At 48.6% G+C, this 27,854-nt stretch overlaps 2 protein-coding genes across 2 annotated transcripts; one reads left to right on the forward strand and one right to left on the reverse strand.

The window, feature by feature from the left end:
* Positions 1 to 329: 329 nt before the first annotated feature.
* On the reverse strand, positions 330 to 12,507 carry LOC128307350 (low-density lipoprotein receptor-related protein 4). The gene is given in 10 exon segments (XM_053045138.1): positions 330 to 1,517; positions 1,590 to 1,762; positions 2,248 to 3,325; positions 3,399 to 4,052; positions 4,129 to 4,425; positions 5,076 to 7,215; positions 7,287 to 7,420; positions 8,462 to 8,912; positions 10,226 to 11,225; positions 12,381 to 12,507. Coding segments are annotated over 10 exon segments (6,174 nt in total). The 3' UTR covers positions 330 to 1,397.
* Positions 12,508 to 18,682: 6,175 nt separating this feature from the next.
* Positions 18,683 to 27,084, forward strand: LOC128306947 (protein lava lamp). The gene is made up of 7 exons (XM_053044625.1): positions 18,683 to 18,745; positions 18,930 to 19,074; positions 19,162 to 20,028; positions 20,103 to 20,226; positions 20,294 to 26,206; positions 26,289 to 26,558; positions 26,624 to 27,084. Exons 2-7 carry the CDS (start codon positions 19,006 to 19,008, stop codon positions 26,692 to 26,694), a joined length of 7,314 nt encoding a protein of 2,437 aa, XP_052900585.1. The 5' UTR covers positions 18,683 to 18,745; positions 18,930 to 19,005; the 3' UTR covers positions 26,695 to 27,084.
* The last annotated feature ends 770 nt before the right edge of the window (positions 27,085 to 27,854 follow it).

Raw genomic sequence — 27,854 nt, forward strand, 5'->3', positions numbered from 1 at the left:
GATCAGTTAGCTATCGAAGAGTTTTTGCTTATTGACGTGTGTGTGTGCGTGCGCACGTGTGTATAAGTAGTGGTGACGTGCCTGGTGAACACGTTTAAGTAAACGATACCCTAGTGTACCTCGCTCAATCAACCGTGGTCCGGAGCCACCGACGCACGGAGCTGAGTGAGTGTGCGCTAGATCCAACGTTCCAACGCACTGTGACGTGTCCTGACATAAAATTTCGTACTAGTTTTGCACTGCAACCACCAACACACGCACACCCACACGTCATATTGGTACACAACACAGCCTCCTATATAGTCGTATCAAGTTCATATTCGCCACCATCAACACCCTATTCTCGTTGCCCTTGTTTGTTTGTTTGTTTGTTTTGTGTTCTTATTCTGAGTTTTTTGTTTTAGTTTCAGCTTGTTACCTGGTTCTTAAGTACAAATTCATGCAGTATGAATTGAAAACACACACAGTACACGTGTACAGATCACCTACAAATATACAAGTTTAAGTTACTAAAATGCTTACGCGGTAGTGAGGACCCCTTACCGACAGGCCATGTGTCTCCCGGGGGTCCACTAGCTACGCGTGCCACAAGTGTGTGTTCAGGTGCACACAAAGGATATAAAGATGGTAACTGTGTGGCCTTTGTCTAATTTTACCGTTCTTCTCTGTAAATGGACACAGTAAACCGAGCGTAGATGGAAAGGATGCTGATGGGCTTGCAAGTATGTGTGTTTGTTGTGTAAATGTGTAACGAAAACTTTATCTGTGGTGCGACTCTACATCTCTCGGTATCGTTTATCTTTTTCGCTAACCACCGGATAGTTCACAGCATGTTCACGCATCTATTGGAGTATGCAACGCTTCAAACGAAAATCTTCGTAACTAAATCGAATGTTTCTGTCCCATCGGACACACTACGCCGGTTCACTGTTGTTCGGTTATTCAGGTGTCCTTTTTGTTTGTTTGTTTGTTCTGCCTCAGTTTTTGGAGACATCATCTGAAGAACAGGTCTAACCATGGCAAATGGGTTCTATAACTGTCACCATTATTACGCTCTAGTGTATTTCATTGAATTGAAATGTTATCTTAATATTCTGTGTTTTGTTTTCGTTTAACGATGTGGTGAATTAGCTGCCTGTATAGTCATAACATTCCCAACCATTGTGTCTTAGTCCGGTTGTTTGAGCAGATATAGGTCCAGGATGTTTCGGTGTCTACGGTTGGATTTACTTTGCGTTCGTTGCAGATATTCAGGGGACGTTAGTAAATGGGAAAGCGCCAACTGCTATGGCGAGACTGCGTGTCGGTTTCGTGTTCGCACCGGCGAACAACAGGAACTGTACCACCCAATGTTCCCGGAGCACTCATCCGGACCTCGAACCATACATGAGCCGCACCTAAACGGGAAGAACTGCCGACACCGGTGTGATCTGGGACGTGGGTGTCGACGCTAGATAGCTGCCGTTGCTGGTACCATGATGCGGAACGCCCAGATATTTCTCCTCAAAAACTCGCTCCTGTCGGGAAAGAACACGTGTTATCAATACAACCGTCCCGTGAACTAACGCTCCGTAACGCCTGTAACGCACCTGTGCCCGATCGTACTTTAACCGCTTCCAGATGGTGTTGCGCGACGATCCAGCATCGCCCGCCGGACAAAGACCTTCGATACCGTTGTAGTTTGGGTTGGTAAACGTCAGCACATCGCTGGCACTGCGCGAGCTTTTCTTACTCTGTTTGCGTTTCGAGTTGACAATCAGCACTGGAAAGGTGAAAGCACATCACATCACAAAATTCGCCGTTTTACTAAACAACCAACACCAATCAGCGCGAGAACATGATATAATACCAACGTGCAAGTACATGCTTTGATTGAGATTCATGCTTATGGATGGAGTCTTAATGCTAAAACGGATGGTTGTGAATCATGCACGACTCCTACGAAATCTCAACAACGCAAAAATCTTTGAGTTTTCGCAAATCTTCGATCAATATTGTTAGGATTTAAGAATATTTTACGTGTCAGCTCACGATTTAAACGACTCTTCACAGAAGATTTACATGAATAACTCTTTTCAAAAGATTCATTAGACACCACACCACCAACTAGTACAGTTGTAACGACATGCATACATTCAGGGCTATAGGAGTACTACGGAGGAAGAATGTGAGTGCACCGGGTGCCTCAATGTGTGCGTGTCGTCACTATGCCAACCACTACATGCTGTTTGAACAAGCGTCAATTACCTAGGATGGCGATGATGACGATGATAAGCAGCCCGGCCAAGATGGCGGTCGCTATAATGACAAGCTGCGCGTGCATTCGACTGCTGGTCAGTACGGTCGAACCATTCGAGCGGGTCGGTTTCTCCTCGCTCGCCGACAGCATCTCGTCGTTCGGTTTCATCGGCACCAGGAAGGTCGGTTCCAGATCGCAATGGTGCGCATCCGGTACGTCCGGGCAGCCGCACACGTACCGCGTCTCCGCGTACAGACACAGATGCGAACAGCCGCCATTATCCCGCCGGCACGGGTTCCAATCGTGCGGTTGCCGCTGACCGGACACCGCCCGTATCTCCAGCGCACCGCGCAAACTGAACCGTGCCACCTCCACGTTCGACGCACTGTACTTCGGGGCGCGCAGCACCGATTTGTTGTACCAGTCCGTCCAGTACAGGTGCGTTGCGGTCAGAGTGAAACCGAACGGGTGCGTCGCGTGCGACACCACCTGCTGGCGGCGCCGACCGTCAAAGTCACACAGCTCGATGCGGTCCTGCAGTGCGTCCGCCCAGTAAAGCTTCTTGGCGTCGAAATCGATGGCCAGACCGGTCGGAAAGCCGAGCTCAAAGTCGATGATGCTGCGCCGCTCGGAACCGTCCATGTAGGCGCGCTCGATCTTCGGCGTTTGGCCCCAGTCGGCCCAAAACACGAAGCCCCGCTTCGGGTACAGGATGATCGAACGCGGATCGTCCAGCCCGTCGGTAAGGATGGCCTTCCGACAGGAACCGTCCAGCCGGGCGACTTCGATCTTCTTCAGTGCCGTGTCCGTCCAGTAAAGGTTATCCGCGAGCCAGTCGACAGCAATGCCGTTCGGTGTGTTCAACCCGCTCGACACAATCACCTGCGTGTCGGAGTAGTTGTGCATGTTGACGCGCCGGATCGCATCCACGTTCACGTCCGCATAAAACACGTACATACTGTCAAAGTGGTAATCGAGCACGACCGCACCGTGTACACCCTCGATCGGCAGTACCACATCGAACAGGTCCGGTGTGTCGAGCGAGATGCGCCCGATGCCCGACCGCAGTGCGATCAGCAGATACTCCTGTACGGAAGACCCAACAAACAAATTAACAAGGCACGCCCAAATATCATACGACGGCCACTACTCTACTTACATCAGGCAGGGTTTTGCACTCAGTCGTACTACCCTCACGCATCGTCAATCCCGTCGGACATTTGCACGAATAGCCGGTCGGATTACGTAGACAGAGATGCGAACAGCCACCATTACCCGCACCACACACGTTCTCCAGATGTCGTTCCTCATCCTCCTGCACCACCTTCACATCCATCAGGCCCTCCAAGCCGTGCGTCACGTTGCGTATGTGGGTCGGGTTGGACTTCGGCACCGAGTGGAGCGCCTTCGTGATCCAGTCGGTCCAGTAGATGGTGCGCGCTGTCACGGCGAGCGCGTACGGGTGGGGCAAATTCTCCACCACCTTTGTGCGCAGGCCACCGCTCAACGTGCACGACTCGATCGTCTTCATCTGTGCGTCCGCCCAATAGATCCGCTTCGCCGACCGATCCACCGCAAGCCCGTTCGGCCACCCGAGTCCCTCCGTGATGAGATCGATCCGGTTCTCGCCGTCCATGTCCGAACGCTCGATGCGTGGATTCGCACCCCAGTCCGACCAAAACAGGAAGCCCGATTCGTAGTCGAGTGCAATGCCGCGCGGTTGCTCCAGCTCCTTCCACACCAGCGCACTCCGGATGCCTTCCTCGAGATCACTCACCTCCAGCACCTTCCGTTCGGCGTCCGTCCAGTACAGCTAACAACAAACAGAGGAGATTTTAGAACTGTTTCGGACAACAACAGCTAGAAGAGGCTAGACCAGAATGCCATACCTTACGACCAATCGAATCAATGACGAGACCATCCACACTGGTCATGCTCTCACTGTAGATCTGCTTGATGCGCATACCGTCCGGTGTGGAACGCATGATGACGTCCTCTATCGTGTCCGCCCAGTAGATCTCACCCGTACGCCGATCCACGTCCAGTGTCACGACGTTCGAGATCGGTGGCAGAGGTAGTACCACATCAATCTGATAGTCACTGTCGAGCGATACTTGGCGGACCTCGGTACGGTGCGCAAACACGAGATAGTTCGAAGGTCCACTCTTGCACGTTTTGCCATTATCCTGCACGGGACAAGAATCCAGTTGTAGTCCAAGAAATATTGAAAATTTGATAAAAGGTTCTTTTCTTGACGCTATAGTCATGACATTAATTCAAATTGCCACTAGTTGCAGGTCCTACAGTAAATTGAGGTAGAGGAGCTTTGGCTTAATGCTCAAAGCGGAGAAGTCATTAGGGCAAGTCCCTAGAAGCTGGATTCCCTAGTTATACAGGAGGATTACCTCGCAAGAAGAAGAGGTAGTAAATAACTTAAATTTGAAGACTTCAAGTTCTTGAGTACTCTAATAAAACCACACTACCCCTCTGTTTAGTCTAAGACAGCTTACTGTAAAACATACTTATATAACCATCTCTCAACACCTGAATATCTTTGAGTGCCCTCCTTCAGAGCATTCAGAGCATAATGAATAAGGTTACAATAATGTTTTGATATCAACTTCACTTCAAGTCCTTCATATGGAACCTTCAAGACATCTGAGACCAAGAAACTCCTTGCAGATATCATTATGACTAACATACATTGATAGTTATTCCAATAAGAATGGAGATCTTCAGATCATGATGGCAGATACTTTATCAAAACTGTAGACTAGAAGACTCAGAAGAGCCCGAATGGTGTTCTGGAGATTCTTAATTCTTCTTCAACCCTTACCTTAAGCTGGATACCGATTGGACAGGCACAACTGTAGCTGGTTGGATTCAGCAGACAGATGTAGGAACAGCCACCGTTCTTGTGTGCGCAAGGATTTCGCGTGTCGCGTCTGTTCCGGTGAAACACGCGGATGTCCATCAGGTCCGTGTTGTTCGCGAGTATAGTGCGGCGGTCGTGCCCGTTGTACATGTTCGCCACCTGTATGCTGTGCGTGTCCCAATCCGTCCAGTACACCCGCTTCTCGTACACGTCCAGCCCGAACGGGTGCTTCAAACCGTCGGTAATCAGCCGATTGCGCCCGGTGCCGTCGTAGTTGACGTACTCGAGCGACTTGGTGCCACCGTCCAGGAAGTACAGCCGCTGCTTATCCACGTCGAGCGCCAGCCCATTCGGCCACTGGAGGTTCTCCGACACGAGCGTGAACCGTCCGCTGCCATCCATGCCGGCCCGCTCGATCAGCGGGTTCGAGCCCCAGTCCGACCAGAACATGTACCCCTCGCCGGGATGTACAACGATATCGCGCGGTTTGTCCAGCCGTTCCCAGATCAGCAGCGCCCGCTGCTTGCCGTCGGTTGTGGCCGCCTCGATGCGGTTCGTGCCCGGATCAGTCCAGTAGATTTTGTCCGTCACCCAGTCGAGCGCGAGCCCGGCCGGTGAGATCAGGTTCGACTTGACGATCGCCTCCTGCTGGCTGCCGTTGATGAACGCGCGGCTGATCATGCTCTTGCCCACATCCGTCCAGTAGATGACGTTCGTGCGGCTGCACCAGTCGACGGCCACGGTCGATTTGATGCCGTCGAGCGGCAGCACCATGTCGACCGGGTTGGCCGCATCGAGCTGCCGCACCCGGACGTCCTTCTTGCGCGCGATCAGCAGCAGCTTGTCCGGCACGGTCGAGCACGTCTTCTGGTCCGGGCGCAGGGTCAGCCCGATCGGACAGGCACACCGGCGGTGGGTCCGTGCCGGCAGACACAGATGCGAACAGCCACCCTTGCGGCCACCCTTATCCGGTGCGCACCGGTTGGTAAAGTCGGGCTGCCGGGACGGATGGTAGCTCTGGATGCCCATCGGGAAGTGGAGACCCTCGTGCACCACGCGGAACCCACGCCCATTCACCTTGCTCGCGGTCGATATCGTCTTCGTGTGCCAATCCGTCCAGTACATCGAGTCCTCGAACAGCGCGAGTGCGAACGGGTGCGGGAGATTGTTGCTCAGTATTTTGCGCCGCGCCCGCCCATCGAAGTTCGCGCTCTCGATCACGTGCTTCGCATCCGCCCAGTAGATCCGGCTGCTCGTGTAGTCGATCGTGAGCCCGTTCGGCCAGAAGATTGCCTCCGCTATGATCGTCTGCCGGTCGGAACCGTCCATGAACGCGCGCTCGATCTTCGGTGCGGTGCCCCAGTCCGTCCAGAACACGAGTGCCCGGCCCGGATGGACGGCGATGGCGCGCGGTTTGTCCAGATCGCTGGCCGCTATGACCGCCCGCATCTGTCCATCCAGCGTCGACACCTCGACGCGTCGCGTACCCGAATCGGTCCAGAACAGCAGATCGTGGATCCAGTCGACCGCCAACCCGCCGGGCGACTCGAGACCCCATTTGATGACGTCCCGTACGCCGCTCCCGTTCAGGTGCGACCGCTTGATCACGTCGATTGACACGTCCGTCCAGAACAGCAAATCCTCCCGGTAGTGGTAGTCGAGCGCTATCGCATTCGGTAGCCCTTTCGCGATGGACGTGTACTGGTTGTTGCTGAGCGACACCTGCCGAATGTCTGCCCGGTTAGCCATCAGCAACTTCACCGAACCGCCGACGGCTTTGCAGGTGCGCTGGTCCGGCCGCAGCACGTACCCGGCCTGGCACGAGCACCGAAAGCTGCCGGCCACATTCAGGCACTCCTGCGAGCACACCGGATTGCTCGTGATCGTGCACTCGTCGATGTCCGTACAGTTGTAACCGTTGCCGTGCAGCAGATAGCCCGGCCGGCACATGCACTCCTCGCGCCCACTGTACGCCGTCACGCACAGCTGCTCGCAGCGTGAGTGAGCACCGCACGGATGCACGATCGGGCATCGCATCTCATCCTCGCCGTTCGCGCAGTCGCTGTGACCGTCGCAGACGTGCTTCTGATTGATGCAGACACTGCGGAATAGAGCGGGAAAACGCTTCACATGAAAATCCTGTTGGAAAACGATTTTAGCCCGATTTTTGACGATACTTACGAGTCCCGTGTACTGTTTCTGCTGCCGGACGGGCACAGGAACTGATTCAGCTCACATTTAATGTCACAGTCCTGCTCATCTTCACCCCGTCGACAGTCTGCCGTACCATCGCACACCCATGATCGCTACAGGTGGGAGTGGAGAGCGTAATAAATAAAGAAAGAAAAACCGTATTTAAAAACTATTCTTTCGAAGCCCAAAAATCAATGCGAACGATCGAAATTGATTACAAAATAAAAACATATTCTAAACGCCTAAAAGTAAAGCAGCATTACGCTGGGATTCACATTTCGCCATTAAATTGCATACTTTCAGGCGGGGTTCATGGCTGATTGTTCTAGTTTGTAGATTATAATTCGAGTGGACGACTTGGGTGTTGGTATCGAATGTAGCTGTACTTTTGTTATTTCAGAAGTTAGAATTTTTAAATTTTAAACTAAAAACATAAAAATATGTAACAATACGTACAATTATACGTATTAATGAGATCTTTGAGAATTTTTGAAACTATGACGATAAATGAACTTTTAGGGATACTCGCATCTTAGAGTATAAATACATTAAAAACATATTCTAAACACCTTACAGTATACAACCAGCAATCACATTACGCTGGGAAACACAATTCGCCATAAAATTGCATACCTGCAGGCAGAATTTTCAGAAGTATAGGATTTCTAAATTTTAAACTAAAAACACAAAAATACGTAACAATATGTACAATTATACTGCGTAAATGATTAATGAGATCGTAAGGATTAATGAACTTTTAGGGAATCTCGCATCTTTGAGGATTTCCAAACTGAAAACATATTCTAAACGCCTTACAGTATGCAACCAGCAATTACGTTACGCTGGGAAACATATTTTTGGCCATAAAATTGCATACTTTTAGGCGGATTTCATAGCTGCTTGTTCTAGTTCGTAGATTATAATTCGTGAGGATGACTAGGGTGTTGGAATCGAATGCTAGCAGTACTTTTGTTATTTCAGAAGTATAGAATTTCTAAATTTTAAACTAAAAACGCGTATGTGATTAATGGGATCTTTGAAAATTCTTGAAACTTTGAGGATAATTTAACTTTTAGGGATTTTCGCATCTTCGAGGATTGAATTTTCGACGATTGAAGTCGACCCTTGACTGGATGACACGCCCATGCACTTACCAGTATGCAGCGGCCATCCTTGCACGTGTACTCATCCGGCGAGCAGGTCCGACCAGCGATACGATCCACCGGACAGTTTTTCTCATCCTCCCCATTGTTGCAGTCCTGCTTGTCGTCGCAGCGCCACTGGAGCGGGATGCAGTCACCATCGTCACACTTGAACTCGTTGATCATGCAGTCGACCTGCTTCTTCGGGCAGTTCTCCTCATCGCTCCAGTCGCCGCAATCGTTGTCACCATCGCACCGGAACCGCATCAGCACGCACCGTCCGCCGGGGCCACCCATACCACCGAGCGCACCCTTGCACTTGAACTCACCCTCCGGGCAGCTCTGCATCGGCCGGTCACAGTTCGCCTCATCCGACTCGTCGATACAGTCCGTTTCGCCGTCGCACTGGAACGAGGCGGAGATGCAGGAACCATCCTTGCACCGGAACTCGTCCCGTGTACACCTGTGGATGAGTTGTGGAGCACAGGGTAGGGAGGTACATTGAGGTAAGATGCGAGACGCAAGAAGAAACACTTCAGAAACACAGCAGCGAGTACGGCAGCGTGGGTAAACATCATTAAATTGAAACGCGCCATTAAGCCTTCCAATTAAAACGCAAACCCACTCACTTCCGGGGCCTAATGGTGGCCAAAGAAGTGAATGGGGTGGCATTGGGGGAAGGGGTAGAAAGGCACGCAAGAAAAGTAACAAACAATTTCCTGCAATTACTCTTCCTGCCGATAGCAGCACCGATGCTGATGGCACACTAATGAAGACAACTATTTCAAGTTCACTGTCAGGCTGTAGTCAGGCGAAACCGGCAGCTTCCAATACCTGATTGGGCGAGTGCGTGTGGCTTACCGGGCCCAGATCCAAGGGTCAGCTGGCAATTGTGGCAATTAATTAAATCAAGCCTACAATGCAGCCGGGGGAAACATCCGCACCGGAGTAGTTGGCAGAAGGGAAATAGTCAGAAATAGTTGCTCCACTGTTTGGAATGTTGCTCATCAGTACACTGCCGGGCCCCAGCAGTTGCTAGGTCTTCACTAGCGGTCAAATTATTTTTCTTCTGCCCGACCAAAGACATGCGGAACCCAGCAATTCCCAGCCAAGCACAACATATTTGTGTTGTGCGGTTTTTGGACAAACAGTCTGGTTATAGAGAGGGGATCATCTTGCAGATGCCTTCAATTTGCCCGGACGACCGCTCAGTAGGCCCCTCTCTGACCTTCGCACATGAAACTGAGCCATTTCAAGGAAGCACTCACAGCTGGTTGCTAATGAAGTTTCGTCCCAGCTTACAATTAAGTGGGGTTCGGCAAACACCGAACGTAATATGAGAGATGCCAGAAGCAGGAAACCTTAAATTAATTAATTGCAACGGAGTTTCTGGCTGAATGAGCAGCTGAGGTTGAGGGATAGTTCGTTGCCGAACGTAGTTCACCTACAACCGGACTTTAATGTTGCAAGTCCGGCAAGTAGTGTTGTGTCAAACAGATCTTAGGAGTGAACGGAGCGCTCACGCTTAGTAACGTATTACTGAGGCTTCAATACCTTCAACCTTCTCATGGACCGAAACCTCAAATGTCAGACTTCGGACATGGAGACCATTGATGCTCTAATGAATCAATGATAGCGACTCTCCTCAATCATGTTTAAGACCCCCAACGCTCCTTTGAGCTCTGCCGCTCAACTACCTGTTCTACTACACTGAGCGCTCTAAGCTCGCTCAGCTAGAGGTGCTGAGCGATAGAGGTAGTTCTTGCCGCTACTTACTGTTTCGTGCAGTTCTTCTCGTCCGACAGATCGTTACAGTCGTTGTCACCGTCGCACACCCAGTCGCGCGGTATACACATGCCATTCTGACACTCGAACTTCTCCTCGGTACACTCGAGCCGCGATCCGCAGTGTGTCTCGTCCGTGTAGTCGCCACAGTCATCGTCCCCATCGCACAGCCAGTCGCGCGAGATGCAGGTGTGCGTGGTCGCACAGATGACGTGCGTGCCGCTCGTCTCGCAGTTATCCTTGATCTGCTGGGCCAACCGCTGGTGCACGATCTCGCAATTCTGCTCGTCCTCCGTCAGCACACAGTCCGCCTGTCCGTCGCAGTGCAGATCCATATGGATGCAGGCGCAACTCTTGTCGCAGGTGAACTCGCGCGGCTCACACTTGATGTCGCAGCTCTCGATCCCGGCGAGCCCATCGACCTTGCCGGCGGAGGCACTGCCACCACCGCCCGATTCCATCAGCAGCTCGTCATCGGGTCGAAAGATATCGTCGTCCGGTTGGATGTGGTAGTGGCCGAGATGGGCGCTCGGTCCATACCGGTCGAACGGCCGGAACCCGTCGTTGTCGCGCCGCTCGACGCCCCGTATACCGTACACGGTATCGTAGTGGGTCATGGACCCGTACACATTACCACCGGCACCATGGCTACCGATCGGATGGTGAGACAGACCCGCACTGCGGTCCCGATCGATCGCGATCGACGCATTCTTCGGGTACTGCGTCGCCTGGTTAAAGGTGCGACGCCTCGGTGGCGCCATCATTATCTTGCCCGGCGGCAACTGGGGCCGTATGTCCTTCTGGTACGGTTTCGGCTTCCGGGGTTTCGTCTTGACGACGCGCCCTTCCCCGGACTGACGCATCGAGTTCGAGCCAAATATCTGCCATGCCGCACCGAGCTGATTCGGTCCCGCCTGGGATTGATCGGATTTGCCCGTATAATGGCCGACACCTTCCGACGTAATTTCCGTCGTCTGCTCCTCGCCGTGCACTGTATCGGGAATAAACAACATATTAGCAACTCTTTACATACACAATCTGAACGGTGCGTTTTTTTATTTTAATTTCTCGCCAAAAAACGATACCGTGCAATATGGATAGCATACATGCAGGCGCATAGACAGAGCTGCGGGAAAAAAGCCTAGTTTGGCAGTGTTTGTGCTTGCAAGCTTCTTAAGATACCGCGCACAGCGTAGGACGGGACCGTCACCATCAGGAGCCGTCTTAGGTAGGCCCCATTTTCAAGGACAGATTACACCCATCGCTGTTTTGATGAATGGAACATTTGGGCGCGCCTGCGCACTACACCAACTGCTGCTGCTAGGTTGCGTTCCGAATCTTTTGCTCGAATTTCTCCAAAAAATGTCGCCCTTTTTAGCGAGAAAAATAACAGGACAAAAGGGAGCGAAAGGGTGGCGAACGGAGGGCGGTTTGGCAAAGCCAGAGTGCTTGGAGAAGAAACACAGCGTGAGCTCAGCAACGCAAAATGTTTATTGATTTAGGACGGCAACGCTTTTGCACACCGCCGAACGAAACGGTTCCGCTCTCTTGCGAAACAGATCCTTCTCAGCTCATCGTTTCAACCGCTTACTAAGTTCTTTCTTCGCGTTCGAATTATTTTCTTATCGTTTTAGGGTTTTATTTCGCCGCTCTCCCGCTCGCCATTACTGGGCGCTCATTCATGGAATAGTTTGGGAGGATGGGGATGTTTGATCGGAATCATAGTTCAATATTTAAGCGTTATATTGTGCTTGTGTCCTTTTTTTTAACCCAAGCAATCCGTGCTGTCATTAACGCCATATGGAGTTGATGAAGGAAATCTTAGAAATCATCTAGACGACTTGAGAGATGCCACGTCAGATTGCGCTATTACACCTATTTGTACCTCCTTTATAGGTGCACTCAGGTTGTGGACATTTAAAGGCATCCTTAATCTCTTCATAACTAGAGACGCTTAAACCGTTGTCTCTCAGAAGTTACTTTGACTGCTCAGATTTTCAACAACTTCAAAGGAATGCCTCATATTCCAATGCTAAGCTACCATATGCTAGGTTGTTTGGCTATCCAAAACCCCACAGAGTAGAAGGATACCCACTCTAGCAGCTGTTTAACAGCTGCCACATCCCCGACACGCCGAGATACTTACCGAATCCCAGGAAGAGTGGTACAGTCAGCAGCGGTACGATGAGCCCCAACCGCACACGGAAACCGGTCAGCGCAACATGGCAACTGTAGGTGCGGCCACTGCTCCGGTTCCGACGCAGTCCGGCCATCTTGTTCCCGGGCGGTGGCCTATCTGCCGGGTCTGACTGCTCCAATTGGTACTACACACAGGAAGGGTGGAAGAAACCCCCTATTTGCTTCTATCTCTACCAGTATGGTCCAACGAATCTATTGAAGCTTAATCACTGAGTCTCACAACACAAATCCGAGGTGCACGGCGAACTCCTCCACTTTCACAGCCACCAATGGGAGATCCTCGCGACTACTAGAGTCCGTGGTTGACGTGGATGAAAGTGTCTATCGTCCTCAAAATAAAAGATCCCTCCCCACCCCTCCCCCAAGAACTCCAGATCCCGGGACAGAGTTAATGGCACTGTTTTGTGGATGAACTGTTCAGTTTGATGCGCGGGACCTGGTGGGGCTCTCCCGCCCCAGCTAAGGTGGGCAACGCACCCGCGTCGATGCACACGCGGACAAGCTATTCGACGATGGGGACGCTGCTGCGTACATCCGCTCCCGCAAACATTGCTCTTGATACATGATTGAGGTTAGAGGCTTTTTCTGTTAGAGTTATCATACGCACAGTCGCTTTTTGCAAGAATGACGGTGGCAAAGCGTCAGGGCTTACACCATCGCTACACGAGTAACGCAAGCCTCTGGTTACACTAGTTTAGCATCTTCTCTTATATCCCTTATTCATGATGCTTGCACACGTTTCTATCGCGGTCACTTAGCTTCAATAATACACCTGTGAAATGGATGAATGGAACTTTACTGATTAGTGGAGAAGGTGACTTGACAACGAAGGTTGACGCAGGGATGATGAGGATGTGAAGCGAACGGACAGGATGAAAGTGAAAAGAAGTCTGGAGAAGAGGTTCCTCCTGTACATCTGTATCTGGGAAGATACGTGAACATTTGTGAACATATATACATATATACAACATTAACGTTTCTACTCCTCCACCCTATTAACTTCCTTTTTTTTTGTTATCATCCTTCGTCTTTCTCATTCTCCTCTTTCCACGATCATCCTTCATCCTCCTACAGCTCCATTCCCTTTTTGCGTTCTCATTTCCACTAGCGTCGCCCACGCCCTAGAAAGTCACTTCCATAGCGACGCATACATGCACGGGTGGGTGGATGTGTACCAACGTCGTATGCTTGGACATACATCGTTAGAGACCACATACCATCACAGGATGACTTCTAAACCTTCGGTTACTAACTGTTAGTAACCATAGGGTTATGGACAAATGTGTTCAACTGGTCCGTAGGTAGTGTAACAGCAGTTCAAGACACCAATTTAATGTAACGTACACTCACACACACACTCTCACACACGCACGCATAAATTGCACACCAAAGCACACAGACGAAGATTGCTTAATTTGCACAGCTATTCGGTACTGCGTACATCTCCACTACGTAGGTGTGCGCGAGGTTCCAGCTCCACCGAGATACTACACCCTTTTTAAGTTTTTTTTTATTGTTTTGCTTTTTGGTTTTCCGTTGTTGTTGTTGTTTGCTTGTTTTCTTCAGAGAAAAAAAGGGGATGATGGTTCAGCATTTACATCACGTTTTACATCACCGCTAGTAAGCACTACTATTTCGTCGATTATCGATAAGCACAACGAAGAATTGCGTTTGTGTAGGCCTTTTCCTTAAGCCGTTGATCGGTGTGCTTGATTGCCGTGTGCATTTGGTTGGAGAGTCGCGCCATCTGCAAACGTGGTCGTCTGTTTCCGCGCCCCACCCCAAAACGGGAACGCACGCAATTCTTGTTGGCGTCTGTAAGGATGCGGGGATTGGGAAAAAGGAATTCGAGGGAAGAGAGAGAAGATGCTGGTGGATGGGTGTAAAACGTCGCTCGTCCTGACAGCGGTGTGGCAGTGCTCACCTCACCGCCGAACAATCCCGAACACTACCGGAGCAGGCCTGCAGTGCAGCCAATCACGCGAACGGTACATCTGTAACTGGTGGCCGAGTCGCAGATTTTCATCTCAACCCTCAGATCGGCGCATCCGCGTGAGACCGTGCATATGGAGAGAGCACTCCCAGCATCCAGCATCCAGCCGAGCGATCCTTCCAAGCGAGAGAGCTTTATAAGGACGCCACTTACATAACGGCTGTGTCACCACCCAGTGCAGAGCGCTCCCGGGAGCGGACGACCGCGAGAGCACACTGTCACGGTGTCAATGCGCAGTCGCTCTGACCGGTACTGGAACCGACCACGATAACCGTGGGACCGAGCTTTTGCGGCAACTGGACTGGTACACAATTTTTGGCAAGCCACCATTACCGACCACTCGACCGACCAATGCTATCCGTGAAACTAAACGATGTACCAGCCGGCAGCAGATCAACAATATGTGATCTCCATCATACCTATATAATAGCCTAATCGCCTTTCCGCAGCTTTCCATTCGCAGTTGTTTGCTTTACGAATCAGATGCACTTTCCCAGCTTTCATCTTGTTCTACGCAGCCGGTTTCTGCATCACTAGTCCTGCTCAACATCTTCAACAGTCATATGTTCACCGTTAGCACCGATCGTTTATTAGGTAAAAAAGACAAAATAATAGCTAACAAAAACCTTTGATAAAACTATCGCAACGTTAAGAGTGGGTCAAAACACAAATTAAATCATTTTTATTCTAATTTAGATGACACAAATAACACAACACCTGTAAAAACGACTCATAACAACGTGTATTGTGTGTGGATACGGTGCCATGAACGTAACCAAAGGGATACACATACGCTCATAATAAAACCTCATTCGTAGCCATGCACACTAGCCGTTGGTGTTTTGTATAGCGAATAGGGTTTGAGTTCAAATCCCAACGACCGGAAAGTTGAGTAAACCGCGGAAAGCACAGAAAATCTTTTTCTATATATCAAACTTGCCTAAAACACAATTCTCATGAGATTTCTTATAGTAGTTAACCTCTACATAACATATGTTAAATAAAAATATAATATCTCCACCCCAATCATACAACAAAACACAATACACTTACCTGTTAATAACTATTATGTCTTAATCTTAATAGATTATAATAAATAAACAATCAAAGTCAATTCATTCCGTTTTAAACATGTAAATACAATTAACAAACTTTGTCACTGTTTCACAAACGTTGCGGAAACTAATATATCTCTTCGAGATCTTCCTCGGAGCGTCACTCCATGCCGACTAGGGTGCCAACTATTTGCGCGAGTCCTTTTGTACCAGCGAAAACATAAACAAATTCCACACGGTTCGAAGTATTGTTTTCAACTTGCTGTAGACTTACACAACACCACAACTTTAGGTAGGCTGGAAGCATGGTTACAGTAGAGCCAATTATTTTTATTCCCCCATTGCTGCAGGCATTGTTTAGAACGATTTGCACCTCCTTTTATCGTACATTGCTCCCTGCACGCATGGATCTATCCTATCCTTACAAAGCTCATCATGCAACAGATAAATCACTCACCCCATTGAACCGGTACGGTTGAATAAGTGAGTTTTACTGAAAATGAAAATAACGAAAGATGCATAAACAGGGCTAGGAATCTCTATGGTCACCTGCAAAGCAGAGGACATCATCAATGATAATTATCCAGCGGAGTGACATGGTACGATACACCAATTACGCTACGCCCCGGGCAAGTGTAGTTCAATTTCAACAAATAGCCTTAACGATAGGATTTGTTTTTGAGAAGCTTGTTGTTCTTACAAACTGCATATCGTAAGCGGCAGACTAAACACAATTAAAAGCGGAACTGGAAAGTTTCCGATTCGAGTAGCTAGGCAACGGCAGAGCGCTTCGCTCTGAAAATAAGATTATTTGCGTGCTGAAATATAAGCGGCATAACATATTCAAAGCAACTCTTCAATTTAGCAAAGATTCAAAAATGTTGAACATCGGTCAGACATTTTTCTTAGCACCCAATCTCTCAGGCATAAAGAGTTATGTAAATAGATCTGTTGTAGTCACTATTGTTGAAAGTAGAGCACTCAGTAGTATGTATACATTAGATCATTGTACTTATATTTCAGGGTGAATCCACCCAAGTATTGTCTATTATAGCAATCCGGTTGTACACATCCAAACAAAGGGTTCAATAAAATGTTTCGACAGTGGAAGTGCGATTGTTGGAAATTTAACAGCAGAGTTAATTTATAGCACAAAATCTAATTAAAAATGTAAAAAATTGATCGAAAATATCTTTCTTGGTTATATAAAACATTTGTTTCTATGTGATAAATTAAATACAGAGAAGAATATCGACTTTGTGACTTTAAAGTATAAACGAAATTGCACCAGGATATCCGAATCTATAGTACCAGGAGAGCATCCACGGAAGAGGTAGCACTTCTACAGCAATTTTGGTCGAAAACCGCCGAAAGGTATGCAATATTTAACCACTAACTTTCCCTTGGGTCGAGAAAAATTTCTTCGAAAACTACCAGTTTCCGAATGTATAATACCAGGAGAGCATGCACGGAAGAGGTAGCTCCTGGTACTGCGCCGTAAGGTATGCAATGTTTATACACTAACTTTGCAACTAACTTCCAACGCAATGCGCCGTAAGGTATGCAATGTTTATACACTAACCTTGCAACCAACTTGCAATGCAAGTTTGGTGCAAGCAAGAAACTTGCAGCAAGATGGCGCGCAAGATGGCGCCCAACTTCGTACTTGCATGCAACAAGCTTGCATGCAAGCTTGCATGCAAACTTGCATGCAAGTTTTTGCAAGCAAATTCTTGCATGCAAACTTGCATGCAAGTTTGCATGCAAGTTTGCATGCAAGTTTGTATGTAAGTTTGCATGCAAGTTTGTATGCAAGTTTGCATGCAAGAACTTGCATGCAAGAACTTGCATACAAGAACTTGCATGCAAGAACTTGCATACAAGAACTTGCATGCAAGCTTGCATGCAAGTTTGTTGCATGCAAGAACTTGCATGCAAACTTGCATGCAAGTTTGCATGCAATAATTTGCTTGCAAGAACTTGCATGCAAGTTTGCATGCAAGCTTGCATGCAAGTTTGTTGCATGCAAGTACGAAGTTGGGCGCCATCTTGCGCGCCATCTTGCTGCAAGTTTCTTGCTTGCACCAAACTTGCATTGCAAGTTGGTTGCAAGGTTAGTGTATAAACATTGCATACCTTACGGCGCATTGCGTTGCAAGTTGGTTGCAAAGTTAGTGTATAAACATTGCATACCTTACGGCGCAGTACCAGGAGCTACCTCTTCCGTGCATGCTCTCCTGGTACTTTAAATTCGGAAACTGGTAGTTTTCGAAGAAAATTTTTCACAACTAACGGGAAAGTTAGTGTTTAAACATTGCATACCTTTCGGCGGTTTTCGACCAAAATTGCTGTACTAGGTGCTACCTCTTCCGTGCATGCTCTCCTGGTATCGGAAATTTGAAAACAGCTGGTTTGTATGGAATTTCGTACCAGTCGACGGAAAGTTTGAGCGAGATGAAGGATGCTTTCCGTTGCATCCATCTTCCTTACACTAGCGATCGCTCTCACGGGGTTGATTGTATGCTATGCAAAAGGGATGGGCAAATTATATCCGTTTATATTGGTTGCATTTTCTTTTGAAGAGTTCGATAAATAAGCGTAAAAGAAGAATAGAAGTTTAGATTAACTTCTCATTATTTTTCTCCCTTTTCTTTGTTTTTTTTCTTCTTGTCTTTCACATTGGGACCTATACGGCCTCTAATAAATGTTTTAATTAAGTTAATTCTACCCCGTATAATTCACGTTAAAAGACCAATAACGTGAACTAATTAATTAAAATTAATAATTATCTTTAACTTGCCTCCATTGAAGGCGCATGCGTCTACACACAGACCACCACATAAGCAGTAGCGACATTTTATTACACGGCTGGCATTTACAATGTCGTCAAAGACTTGCATTCGAAATGTGTTTTTACGTTAAATATCAATATATCGCCTTACAATATTCTTCCTTCTAGGCAATCACTATATACAATAACTAAATTCCACCAATTTGTATTATCTTACACCTGTGCATTACAATTACATTTCGTGAAACGGCCACATTTTCAAATGAGCATTAACCTCTACATGCGGCGAAAGTTTGACAGTTGAGGTTTGATTGAGGCGAAATGATGAATATATTTCGCAATTAACGGGCGAACTGGTACTGTCAAAACACAAAGCAGTTGATGATGTGTACATCACAGACCACGAAAATGTTGTCCTGAGTTTAAATAGTATTTTTTCTGTCTTAAAGTTATTAACTAGCTAGCTTTATAAGGTAAGACAACAGATCCTGCACCGTTCTAGCGTATTAAATGGTTGTGCAAGTTTTCGTTGTATTGTTTTCCTCTCTTACATGGGTTTGCCATCCTCATGAGTTGGTGCAATTCACATGCTCAGCTGCTTTGGAGAATTAATTATAAAACCACAATTCTAACAGTGATTTTCCATTTCATCAACAGACTCCTTCTTCAGGAAACATCTGCTTTTGTGTATTTTTTTTATATATATTTTCTTCCGAAACCTTTCCCCGTAACCATGGCTGGAATCAGCAGCCAAGATGACCCCGACTTAGCAAATCTCCAATCAAGCTTCGATGAGCAGCAGGTTCGTGTTTTGATTACCCCTTGTTGATACGCCATCTCGCATGCACACCATCTGTTAATGTTGTTACACCATCCACCCACCCCACAGGCTAAAATAAGCGCACTGCGTGAAATCATTCGCCAGACGGAGGCGGTGAACGACATGAAGCATGCAAACGCACAAGAGAAAGTGAAAAACATTGCCCAGCGGCTGACACACTTTAAGACGAAGGTTACCACGTCGCGTTTAAACCGGGCTAGCAGTATCGGGTCCTCTTCCCAATCGCTGGCCACCATCGATCAGGGTGTGGCGCTGAAGGAAAGTTCGGTTGATGTCAGGCCTGATCCGCGCAGTCCCGCATTTCCTCGCGGCCGTTCGGAGTCATCTGGCATGGAGAAGTGTTCGCTGCTCCGTCAGCAGATCGAACAAAATCGCTTGAAAATGGCGGAACGGGAGTCTAGGGAGCGGGAGATCGAAGAGAAGGTAATCGAAATCAAGCATAAGCTTGAAGCGACCCAGCAATCGCTGGAAAGATCCGGCGAGCTGGACCGATTTAGCACCACGTACCTTGCGGAAATTGTTTCATCGGTCGGGGAGGGCGTTGGTGGTGCACGTGAAGGGCGGGATGCGACGTATAGTCTGTCGGACAGCTTGCGGCGTTCTTACAGCCATTCTTTTCTGGACCCGGGCCCAGCACATGAAACCATTTCCACGCCAATCAAACCGGTCCCGGATAGTGAGGAACAGTTTAACGAAGAGTTAACGAAGTACGAGAATAACGTCCGGCACGCACAGGTAAAGCGTAAGAACGATGAAATGCTGGAGCAACGAATAACGACGCTGGAGGACGATTTGCATGAAAAGGAGCGTATTATTGACGAGCAGCTGCGTTCATTATCGCTGCTGGTGAATAGTTTACTCGAGGAAGACAATAAATCCGATCTCGAGTTGGTAAAAGAGTTACACAACTTGCAGGTTTGTTGTCGCCGGGTAAAAGGGTATGATGAATTGTAATGTATTAATTATTCTTTTTTCGTTTTATTTGCTAGATCAAATTGCTTCATCAAAGTTACAGCATTTCCAACGAAGAGGCAATATTACGCTTACTAGACTCGTACGGATACGATCCACTAGAGAAGGCTGCTGAACGAAAAAAGAAACAGCTGCAAGCAGGTATATTTGAATGCTTCGTTCTGTTTTTGATCCATTTTACAATTGATCAACTTCAATGCCTTTATAGTTCCCACACCACTAACACGGCTGAACCAACCGGAAACTTCAGACGACGCCAAAGTACAACTGTATGATGCGATGGAAAAAATCGGAACACTCGAGCAAGCGCTTGCCTCACAAGATATAGAAATGGAACGCATGAATCAACATATAACGGACCTGCGCCAGTCACTGGAAGAGAAAACAATCGAGCTGAACGTTATGGCAGCTAATGTGTCGGTACTGCAGGAGAAGCTAAAAACGAGCGGGCCCAAACCACTATTTCCGCGATCGGCTGACGAAGAACTCGAGTCGGAGACGACCAAATTGAAGCAGCAACTGGACGACTCGAATAAGAACATGATAAAATGCAAGCTAAAGATCAAGCAGTTACAGAAACAGGTCGATACCTTCAAAAAGACCTCCAACGTCCACGAAGAGATCGCCAAACTGTCCGAGGAAAACACTGTCCTTGCCCAACGGCTTGCCGAGTTGAACGATCGTGATACCGACGACATCCGGTTCGATGCCACCGACCCCAAACCGGTCGGTCCGGAACTGCAAAAGCACATTGAAATGCTGGAACTGACGTGTCAAAATCAGGCAACCGCTATGCAGCTACTCGAGGAGCAAAAGAACGACCTGAGCGATGATTTAAACCGTACCCGGCACGAACTGCAGTCACTTACCGACCATGTTACCGTAACCGAAGGGGACGGTGATAATGGGCGTATCGCAAGCCAAATGCTATCGATCGAACTGGAGGAAAAGCTGGAAAAGTGTCTGGCGGACAAGAGCGAATTGACGAAGGTGTTGCATAGTTGGGAGGCAGAAAAGTCGGAACTGCAGCAGACGTTAAAACGTTACGCGGAAGAGAACGCCGAACTAATGGGCAAGATCGATAAGCTCAGCTTGGAGAAGGTGAGCTCGGCGGAATCGATCGAAATATTGGAAAATTTAACATTGCACGAGAAACAAGAAATGGAAAACTCGGAAAAGCGCACCAAGACGGACGATGGTGCGACGGCAGTGGATGATTCGGATGAGATCGTGCAAAATGTGCTGGGTGGAAAGGAAGACATTAACGAGAGCCTGCTAAAGCTGATGGAGGAAAGCAAAGAGCTTATGGATAAGGTGGAACTGTTCACAGACGAGCGGCGGGAAGTGTTGGAAAAGCTGGACGCCATTTCGATTGAGAACCAAGCGTATGTTAGCGAGCTGGATAAGTTGAAGGAGGCGAACGAACAACTGCGCTCGTACAGTGTGGAATTGGCATCGGCCAAATCCGACCTTGAGGATAAGCTGCGTACAATCAACGAAGAAAAGGAAAGCATCCGGCAAGAGCTAGACACAGTGAAGGTGCGTAGGGTGGAAGGAGACGAAAGCAGCGTCACGCTCAGTCCACCCGCCCAAATGACCGTAACCGCATCCGACGAAACGTTCGATAACCACATCTACCAGCAGACATTGTTGGCGGTGGAAACGGATATAACGAACTACAACAAAAACAAGGACAAGCAGAAGAAGATGCAGCTGGCGAAGAAGCTTACAGTGAGCGGGAAAGCATTGGTAACAATGAGCAGGCAACTGATGGATGAGTATGACCGCTGCAAGGATGACCGTGCGGCACGTGCCTTCGGTAAGGATAGTGCCATCAGTACGCTCGAAACAAAGCTGGCAGAAACGGTTAAATGTCTCGAAAGTAAAGCATCCCATCTTGCCCTGCTGCAGGAGGAGATTGCTCTGCTGAAGCACGAGCTGGAGGTGGCGTACGAAAAGAGTTCCGACGACGAGCCGGAGCTGTTAAAGGTGGAGCTGAACAGCAAGAACGATGAAATTATGCTGTTAAAGAAGGACATCGATGCGCTGGTTGATGCGAAATCTTCCGAACTGTTGCAGATACAGCACCGGCTGCTGGAGGCACAGCAGGAGAATCATCAGCTTAAAACGTACACGGCGGAGCTGCAGTATCAGGTGGAGAGTGTTTCCAAGCAACAGGCAAAGGAAACGGAAACACTAAACCATCAGATAGACCGGCTGCAGTTGGAGCTGCGAAACGCTGTAAGCAACGTGCCGGAATCCGCAACTGAAGATCTGGAAGGTGAGCTGCAGCACAAGCAGGAAACGATAGACACGCTGAATGGGCAAATCATTGATCTGTACCGAACGCTGGAAGAGCACCAGTCACAAGTGGATGAGTGCCGGGTGCAGAAGGAACAGATTGAGCAGAAGAATGAAGAGTTGCTGGAAAAGCTGAAGAAATTTGCCGCCAATCTGAAGAAGAAAAACGTCCAGTGTACCAAGTTGGAGAAGGATATCGAAGTATTAAAGGAAGCGAATCGGAAGCTTAATGAGCAGTTGGAACACCTGGCGGCAGAGTCCACGCCCGCCGATGCTGTGAGTGAGCTAAGCCAAGAGAAGGAGCAACTGACGCAGAAAATGTATCATCTAAACAACGAGCTGCACCGGTTGCTGGAGCAAAAGTATCACATGGAGTCCGAAAGCGCGTCCATTCGCGAAGAGTTGCAAAAGGTCAACGAGCAACACACGATGGTGCAGGCCGAGCTGATGAGCAAAACGGACGCACTGCAGTCGTTGGAGGTAGAGCTGCAGGCGTGCAAGGATGAGATGCAAACGCTGCATGCCGAGCTCACCAGTAAAAACGGTAAGATTGATAAATGCAAGGCCATCATAAAGGAAAAGATAAAGGAAACGCAACGTCTCCAGGAGCGGGAACGGCGCGCCGCCTACCTAGAGGATGAGTTGCGTATGACCCAGAGCAAACTGGAAGATTTCCACAACCAAACGCTTCTGTTAGGCAGGCTGAAGAGCGAAAAGGAGGAGCTTAACGTGACCGTACGGGCGGAACATGAGCAGCGTAAAGCGTTGGAAGAACAGTTGGCTAATGTGCAACAGCAGCTAGCGGTAACGCAGGAACGTGACAGTACGCTGAACGAACAGCTGAGAGGTGCAGAGCGTTGGATGCAGCAGTACAGTGAGAGATGGCGCAAACGGTACGAACAAACCGCACCACTGAACGTGGAAGAACCGATCGAAACACCGCAGGATGTGTTTAGTTGGCTAACGTTGCTGGTGGAGACGGATCGAGGCATTACAGAAATGCTTACACGGCAAATGGAAACAATCAGCGCACTTGAGGCTAGTTTGAAAACCACAGAAAACCGTGAGTCAAATGAGGTAAGCCATCTGCAGGGGCTATTGCAGAGCGCTATTCATGAGCGCGACTCCTACATCGATGGTTTTGCAACAAAGGATGAAGAGATAAAGCAATTGAATTGCGAACTAACAAGCAAAACTGCAGACCTGCAAAAGGCATTTGCTGAAAACACGCTAATGCAATCGCAGCAAACCGAACTAACTGCTGCCCTTGGTGAAATCGAACGACTTAAGGAGCACCTGGACCGTTCACAGCAGACCGAGCAGGCGGAGCTGCGCAACGTGGTAGAAACAGCAAACCGGGAACGGCTAGCAATAGAACAGCGTCTTCATGAAGCGTCCCAAAACAATGCTGAACTGCTAGAGGAAGTTGCGAAATTGCGTGACAACATCCAGTCGCTCGAACTGGAGCTTGCTGCAGAACGAAGCAACATAACGCGGCTAGCCGAAAGCACTTTCAATCGTCTCGAAGAGATAACGCAGCTGCGGGAATCATTGTCCGAGGCGGAAGAACGATACAGCAAGCAGTGCGATCGATACAAGGACTACGAAACGATACAGGTGCAGTTGGTGGAGGAAAAGCAGCAGAAGGAACAGTTGAACCATGCGCTTAAGCAACGTGAGCAGGAAATTCAGACCCTGCGGCAGGAGTGCGATGAACTGCGGGAACATCACGACGATGCGGGCAAACTGCAGTCGATCGAGATGGACGGTCTGAAGCAACGGTTGCACGATATGGAGCAGATGCGTGCTGGCTGGGAGACATCATTAGCGCAATTCCGTGCCGAAAACGTGGAACAAACGGATGAAATTGCAAAGCTCCGTGATACGATCGCGTCACTCGAGCGACAAACGCAGGAAGATAAGATGAACATTTCTATCCTAACCTCGCTGAACGATGCGCTGAACGAGGATTTGGATATGCTGCAGCAACAAACTGGTGTGGCGGAACAGCGCTATCAGTCGCTGATGGATGAGATGAACCAGACGAAGTCTGCATTGGAAGTGGGGGAAGCGCAACAGTGCCACTTACAGCAGCAAATCGATGATGCAATCGAACGATACCGTGCCCTGCAGGTGGAGTATGAGCAGAAGAAGCTAGCATTAGAGTCGGCTGAAACGGATGTACTGCAGGAGAGCAACCGAAGGGAAGAGCTATCCAGCGCACTGCAAACGAAGGAGAAAGAGTGCGAGCAGCTGCAGCAGAAGTGTGCCGAACTGCGGGAGGAGTGCGATCAGTTGCAGCGTACCGTTGACGAAACGAAGGCATCCGCGGTGCGACAAGAGCAATCCGAAGCGGAACCAAAACCGGACCAGGATCTCGGCATGTGGGATGATGCCGACGCCGGCTGGGGCACAGTCGATACAGCCCGCCTGGAGGCGCTTGTACGTGAAAAGGACGAACTTATACAGCAGCTCGGTGCGGAGAAGGACCTGATGCAGCAGGAAATTACAGACCTGAAGGTAAAGTCGGGTAAGCTGCTGCGCAAGGTGAAGGAGTGCAGGGTGAAGCTGGACGCACAGCAGACGGACCCGGCTGGTGGCCGTGCGGGAAGTTCCGAATCGCAGGACGCACTCGAGGCGAAGGTGAGAGCGTTGGAGGAGGAGCGTACGGAACTGCTGCGCGAAAAAGAGGCGAACGTGCTGAAGCTGGACATGCTGGAGTCCGCCTGCGAGAAGCTAACGGAGGTGAAGGAGTACCAGGACAAGCAGATCGAGATGTTGCGCGACTCGGTGGCCACCACTAACGCATCCTCCGAGATGGAAGAGCTGCGGGAGAAGGTACAACAGCTGACGGCAACGTTACAGACACGCCAATCGGAGATAGCGCATCTGAATGCACGGTTGGAACAGCTTACCGGTGAGGTGGAATGTATGGACGAATTGCGGGCCCAGCTGACCGAGGTACAGTCCCAGAATGTACAACTACAATCGACAGGTAGCGTTCAAGCGTCGGTGCCAGCATTCCACGACCAAGCCCATTCCATGGAACTTCAGCTAGCCGCACTGGAGCACAACAATCGATTGCTCGATCAGGAAAAGGCAGAGATGTCCCGGGAGTTGGAGGTACTGAATCAACAGATACTGCAAGATCTTCAGTTTGAGGATCGACTGAACAAGGCGTTGCTCGAGCTGGATGCGAAGGGTGTGGAGATACAGATGCTACGTTCGACGCTGGACCAGCTTCAACAAGGTGAAACAGTGGGGACAGTGAGCGCAACTAGCGAACCATCTCACGATGCAACTCCGGATCCGCTCACTTCACTACAAGACCGCATCCAGGAGCTTGAACGCGAACGCACCGAACTATGCCAAAAGCTGTCTGCTGTTGGTGAATCCAATTCGGCAGAATCTGGCTCAGTGGCCCGGGTCGATGACGCAACAGTGCGGGAAGTTCTCGAGCGTCAGGAGGTAGAAATTGTGACGCTTAAGGAGCAGCTTGCACTGCGCAGCGCAGAGTATGCACGGTTGGCGGCACGCGTAGATCCAACCAAACTATTCGCATCGGGACTGAGCGGCAGTGAGCCCGTTCCGAAACCGGAACAGCAACAACAGTCGACCGGTGACCGGGTACCGCAAGCCGAACTAGAGCTTGCACTGTACATGATCTACCAGCGCGATATGCGCTGCGATGAGCTGGAACTGGAACTGCGCAACCTACTGCAGGAGCGCGACACACTGCAGCTACGCTTATCGAACGCGCTGCGCATGCACGAGGAGTTCAAAATACGCTTACAATCCGGTGCGATACCCGTAGAGCAAGGTAAACAGCATACGTTCCCAACTGCTGAACAAACAAGCAAACATTTTCTAATCAATCTTTTCCTTTCATGACACACGAACAGAATACGGCACGTCGGGCGAGTGTTCAATCGATGCGTCACCGGATCGGTCACTCAGTGGGGTACCGTTAGACGAACGCCCGGTATCAAGCCTTTCCGGTCCGCAGGACCTTACCTCCAAGCTGTCCGAGCTTCAGTCAATTAGCTACTCGAAGGAAAAACGATGGCAGGAGGAGCGTGAGGAACGAAACCGTCAGCTAACACTGATTCAGCGCGACCTTGCCAACATGCCTGTCGAGGCGGCAGCCAAAATTGCCGGTACGGACATGACGGGTAAGTATTTGGCTCCTGCGTTTAACACCGGCATGAAACTCACATTACCCACCTTTCCATTGCAGCAGACGCAGAAGCAACCACACAGCAGAGCGCCTCAACGGTGTTGTTAAATTGGATACTGGGGAAGAAATAGGCCTAGACACTAGTTACTATGTAAAGTGATTTGTTTTTTTTTTGTTTTGTTTTATTTACTCTTGTTTAGCTCTCCGGTCCAGTTATAATATAAAGCAATCGACCACTGTTGCACAGTAACACACTGCCCGACAAGCCAACCTACCCGTTAGCAGTGTACTAACGTAAACAATACACCTCGTTGAAGAAAAGAAGTAAGGGAACGTTTGTTAATTGGTCATATTCTAATGAATTTTGTGAGCTTAAATTTGCTGAATGATGGTTATGGCAGTTTCGGTAGATTACTGTCAATACGACCGGTGAAATATGTATGTATAGTATATTTGTGTATCTCATATCTACACCCCTAGTAAAACAAAAGTGGTATAATAAATAATTGTTTGGACGAAGCTGGAAGAAAGCAAACACGGGTAGAAATGAACGTTTCGTGAGAGAATACATCGCTTTCAAGTTCATGCAACATTTGTAAATTACGCCTAAAGGTAAACATTTTACTTCCTACCGATCCCGTAATGGACTACACGCCTGCATGTATGCAATTGTAAACAAATATTTGAAAATCTGTTTTAATGATTGCATACTTTCAGGTGGTAAAGTTGAATTGCCGTTAAACACTGTCGTCAATGTGTGAACGTTGTATTTTTACATTTTATAATGTTTTATTTTATTAATATTATTATCTTTTATTAATTTACAAGCAATTACATCACTTTACAAGTAAGCAACTGATTTATAGTATCCGCTTGAGTATAGCAGGGTGTCAGATGAAATCGGTAGGTTGTTTGTGTGTGTGGTCGTGTTCAGTTTGTGTGCTGTGGCCGATTTTCCGGTACGGAACGCATCCAATACGATGGATGCAGCTTAGGTTCACCGATATTTGTGTTATTATTAATTCTTTACACTTATACACACACATTCAGCCATTTGCTGTACAACCTTTCCTTTTGGGTTGGATTATTTTCCTTTGCCTTGTTCGCAGTAGTAATAGTAGTGTTATTGGTAATAGTACTAGTTTTGATCGTAGTCAAAGATTGTCCAGTGAATAGAAAATCGCATTTTGTTTTCATTTATATATGTTGGATTTGTTAGTGTTTTTTTTTTCGTTTGGGTGTATTTTCTCAATTGTTCGCTTCAAGTAAGGATGAGTTACTGCGTGTTTGT

Source organism: Anopheles moucheti, chromosome X (assembly GCF_943734755.1).
Source record: "Anopheles moucheti chromosome X, idAnoMoucSN_F20_07, whole genome shotgun sequence".
Classification (NCBI taxonomy): Eukaryota; Metazoa; Arthropoda; class Insecta; order Diptera; family Culicidae; genus Anopheles; species Anopheles moucheti.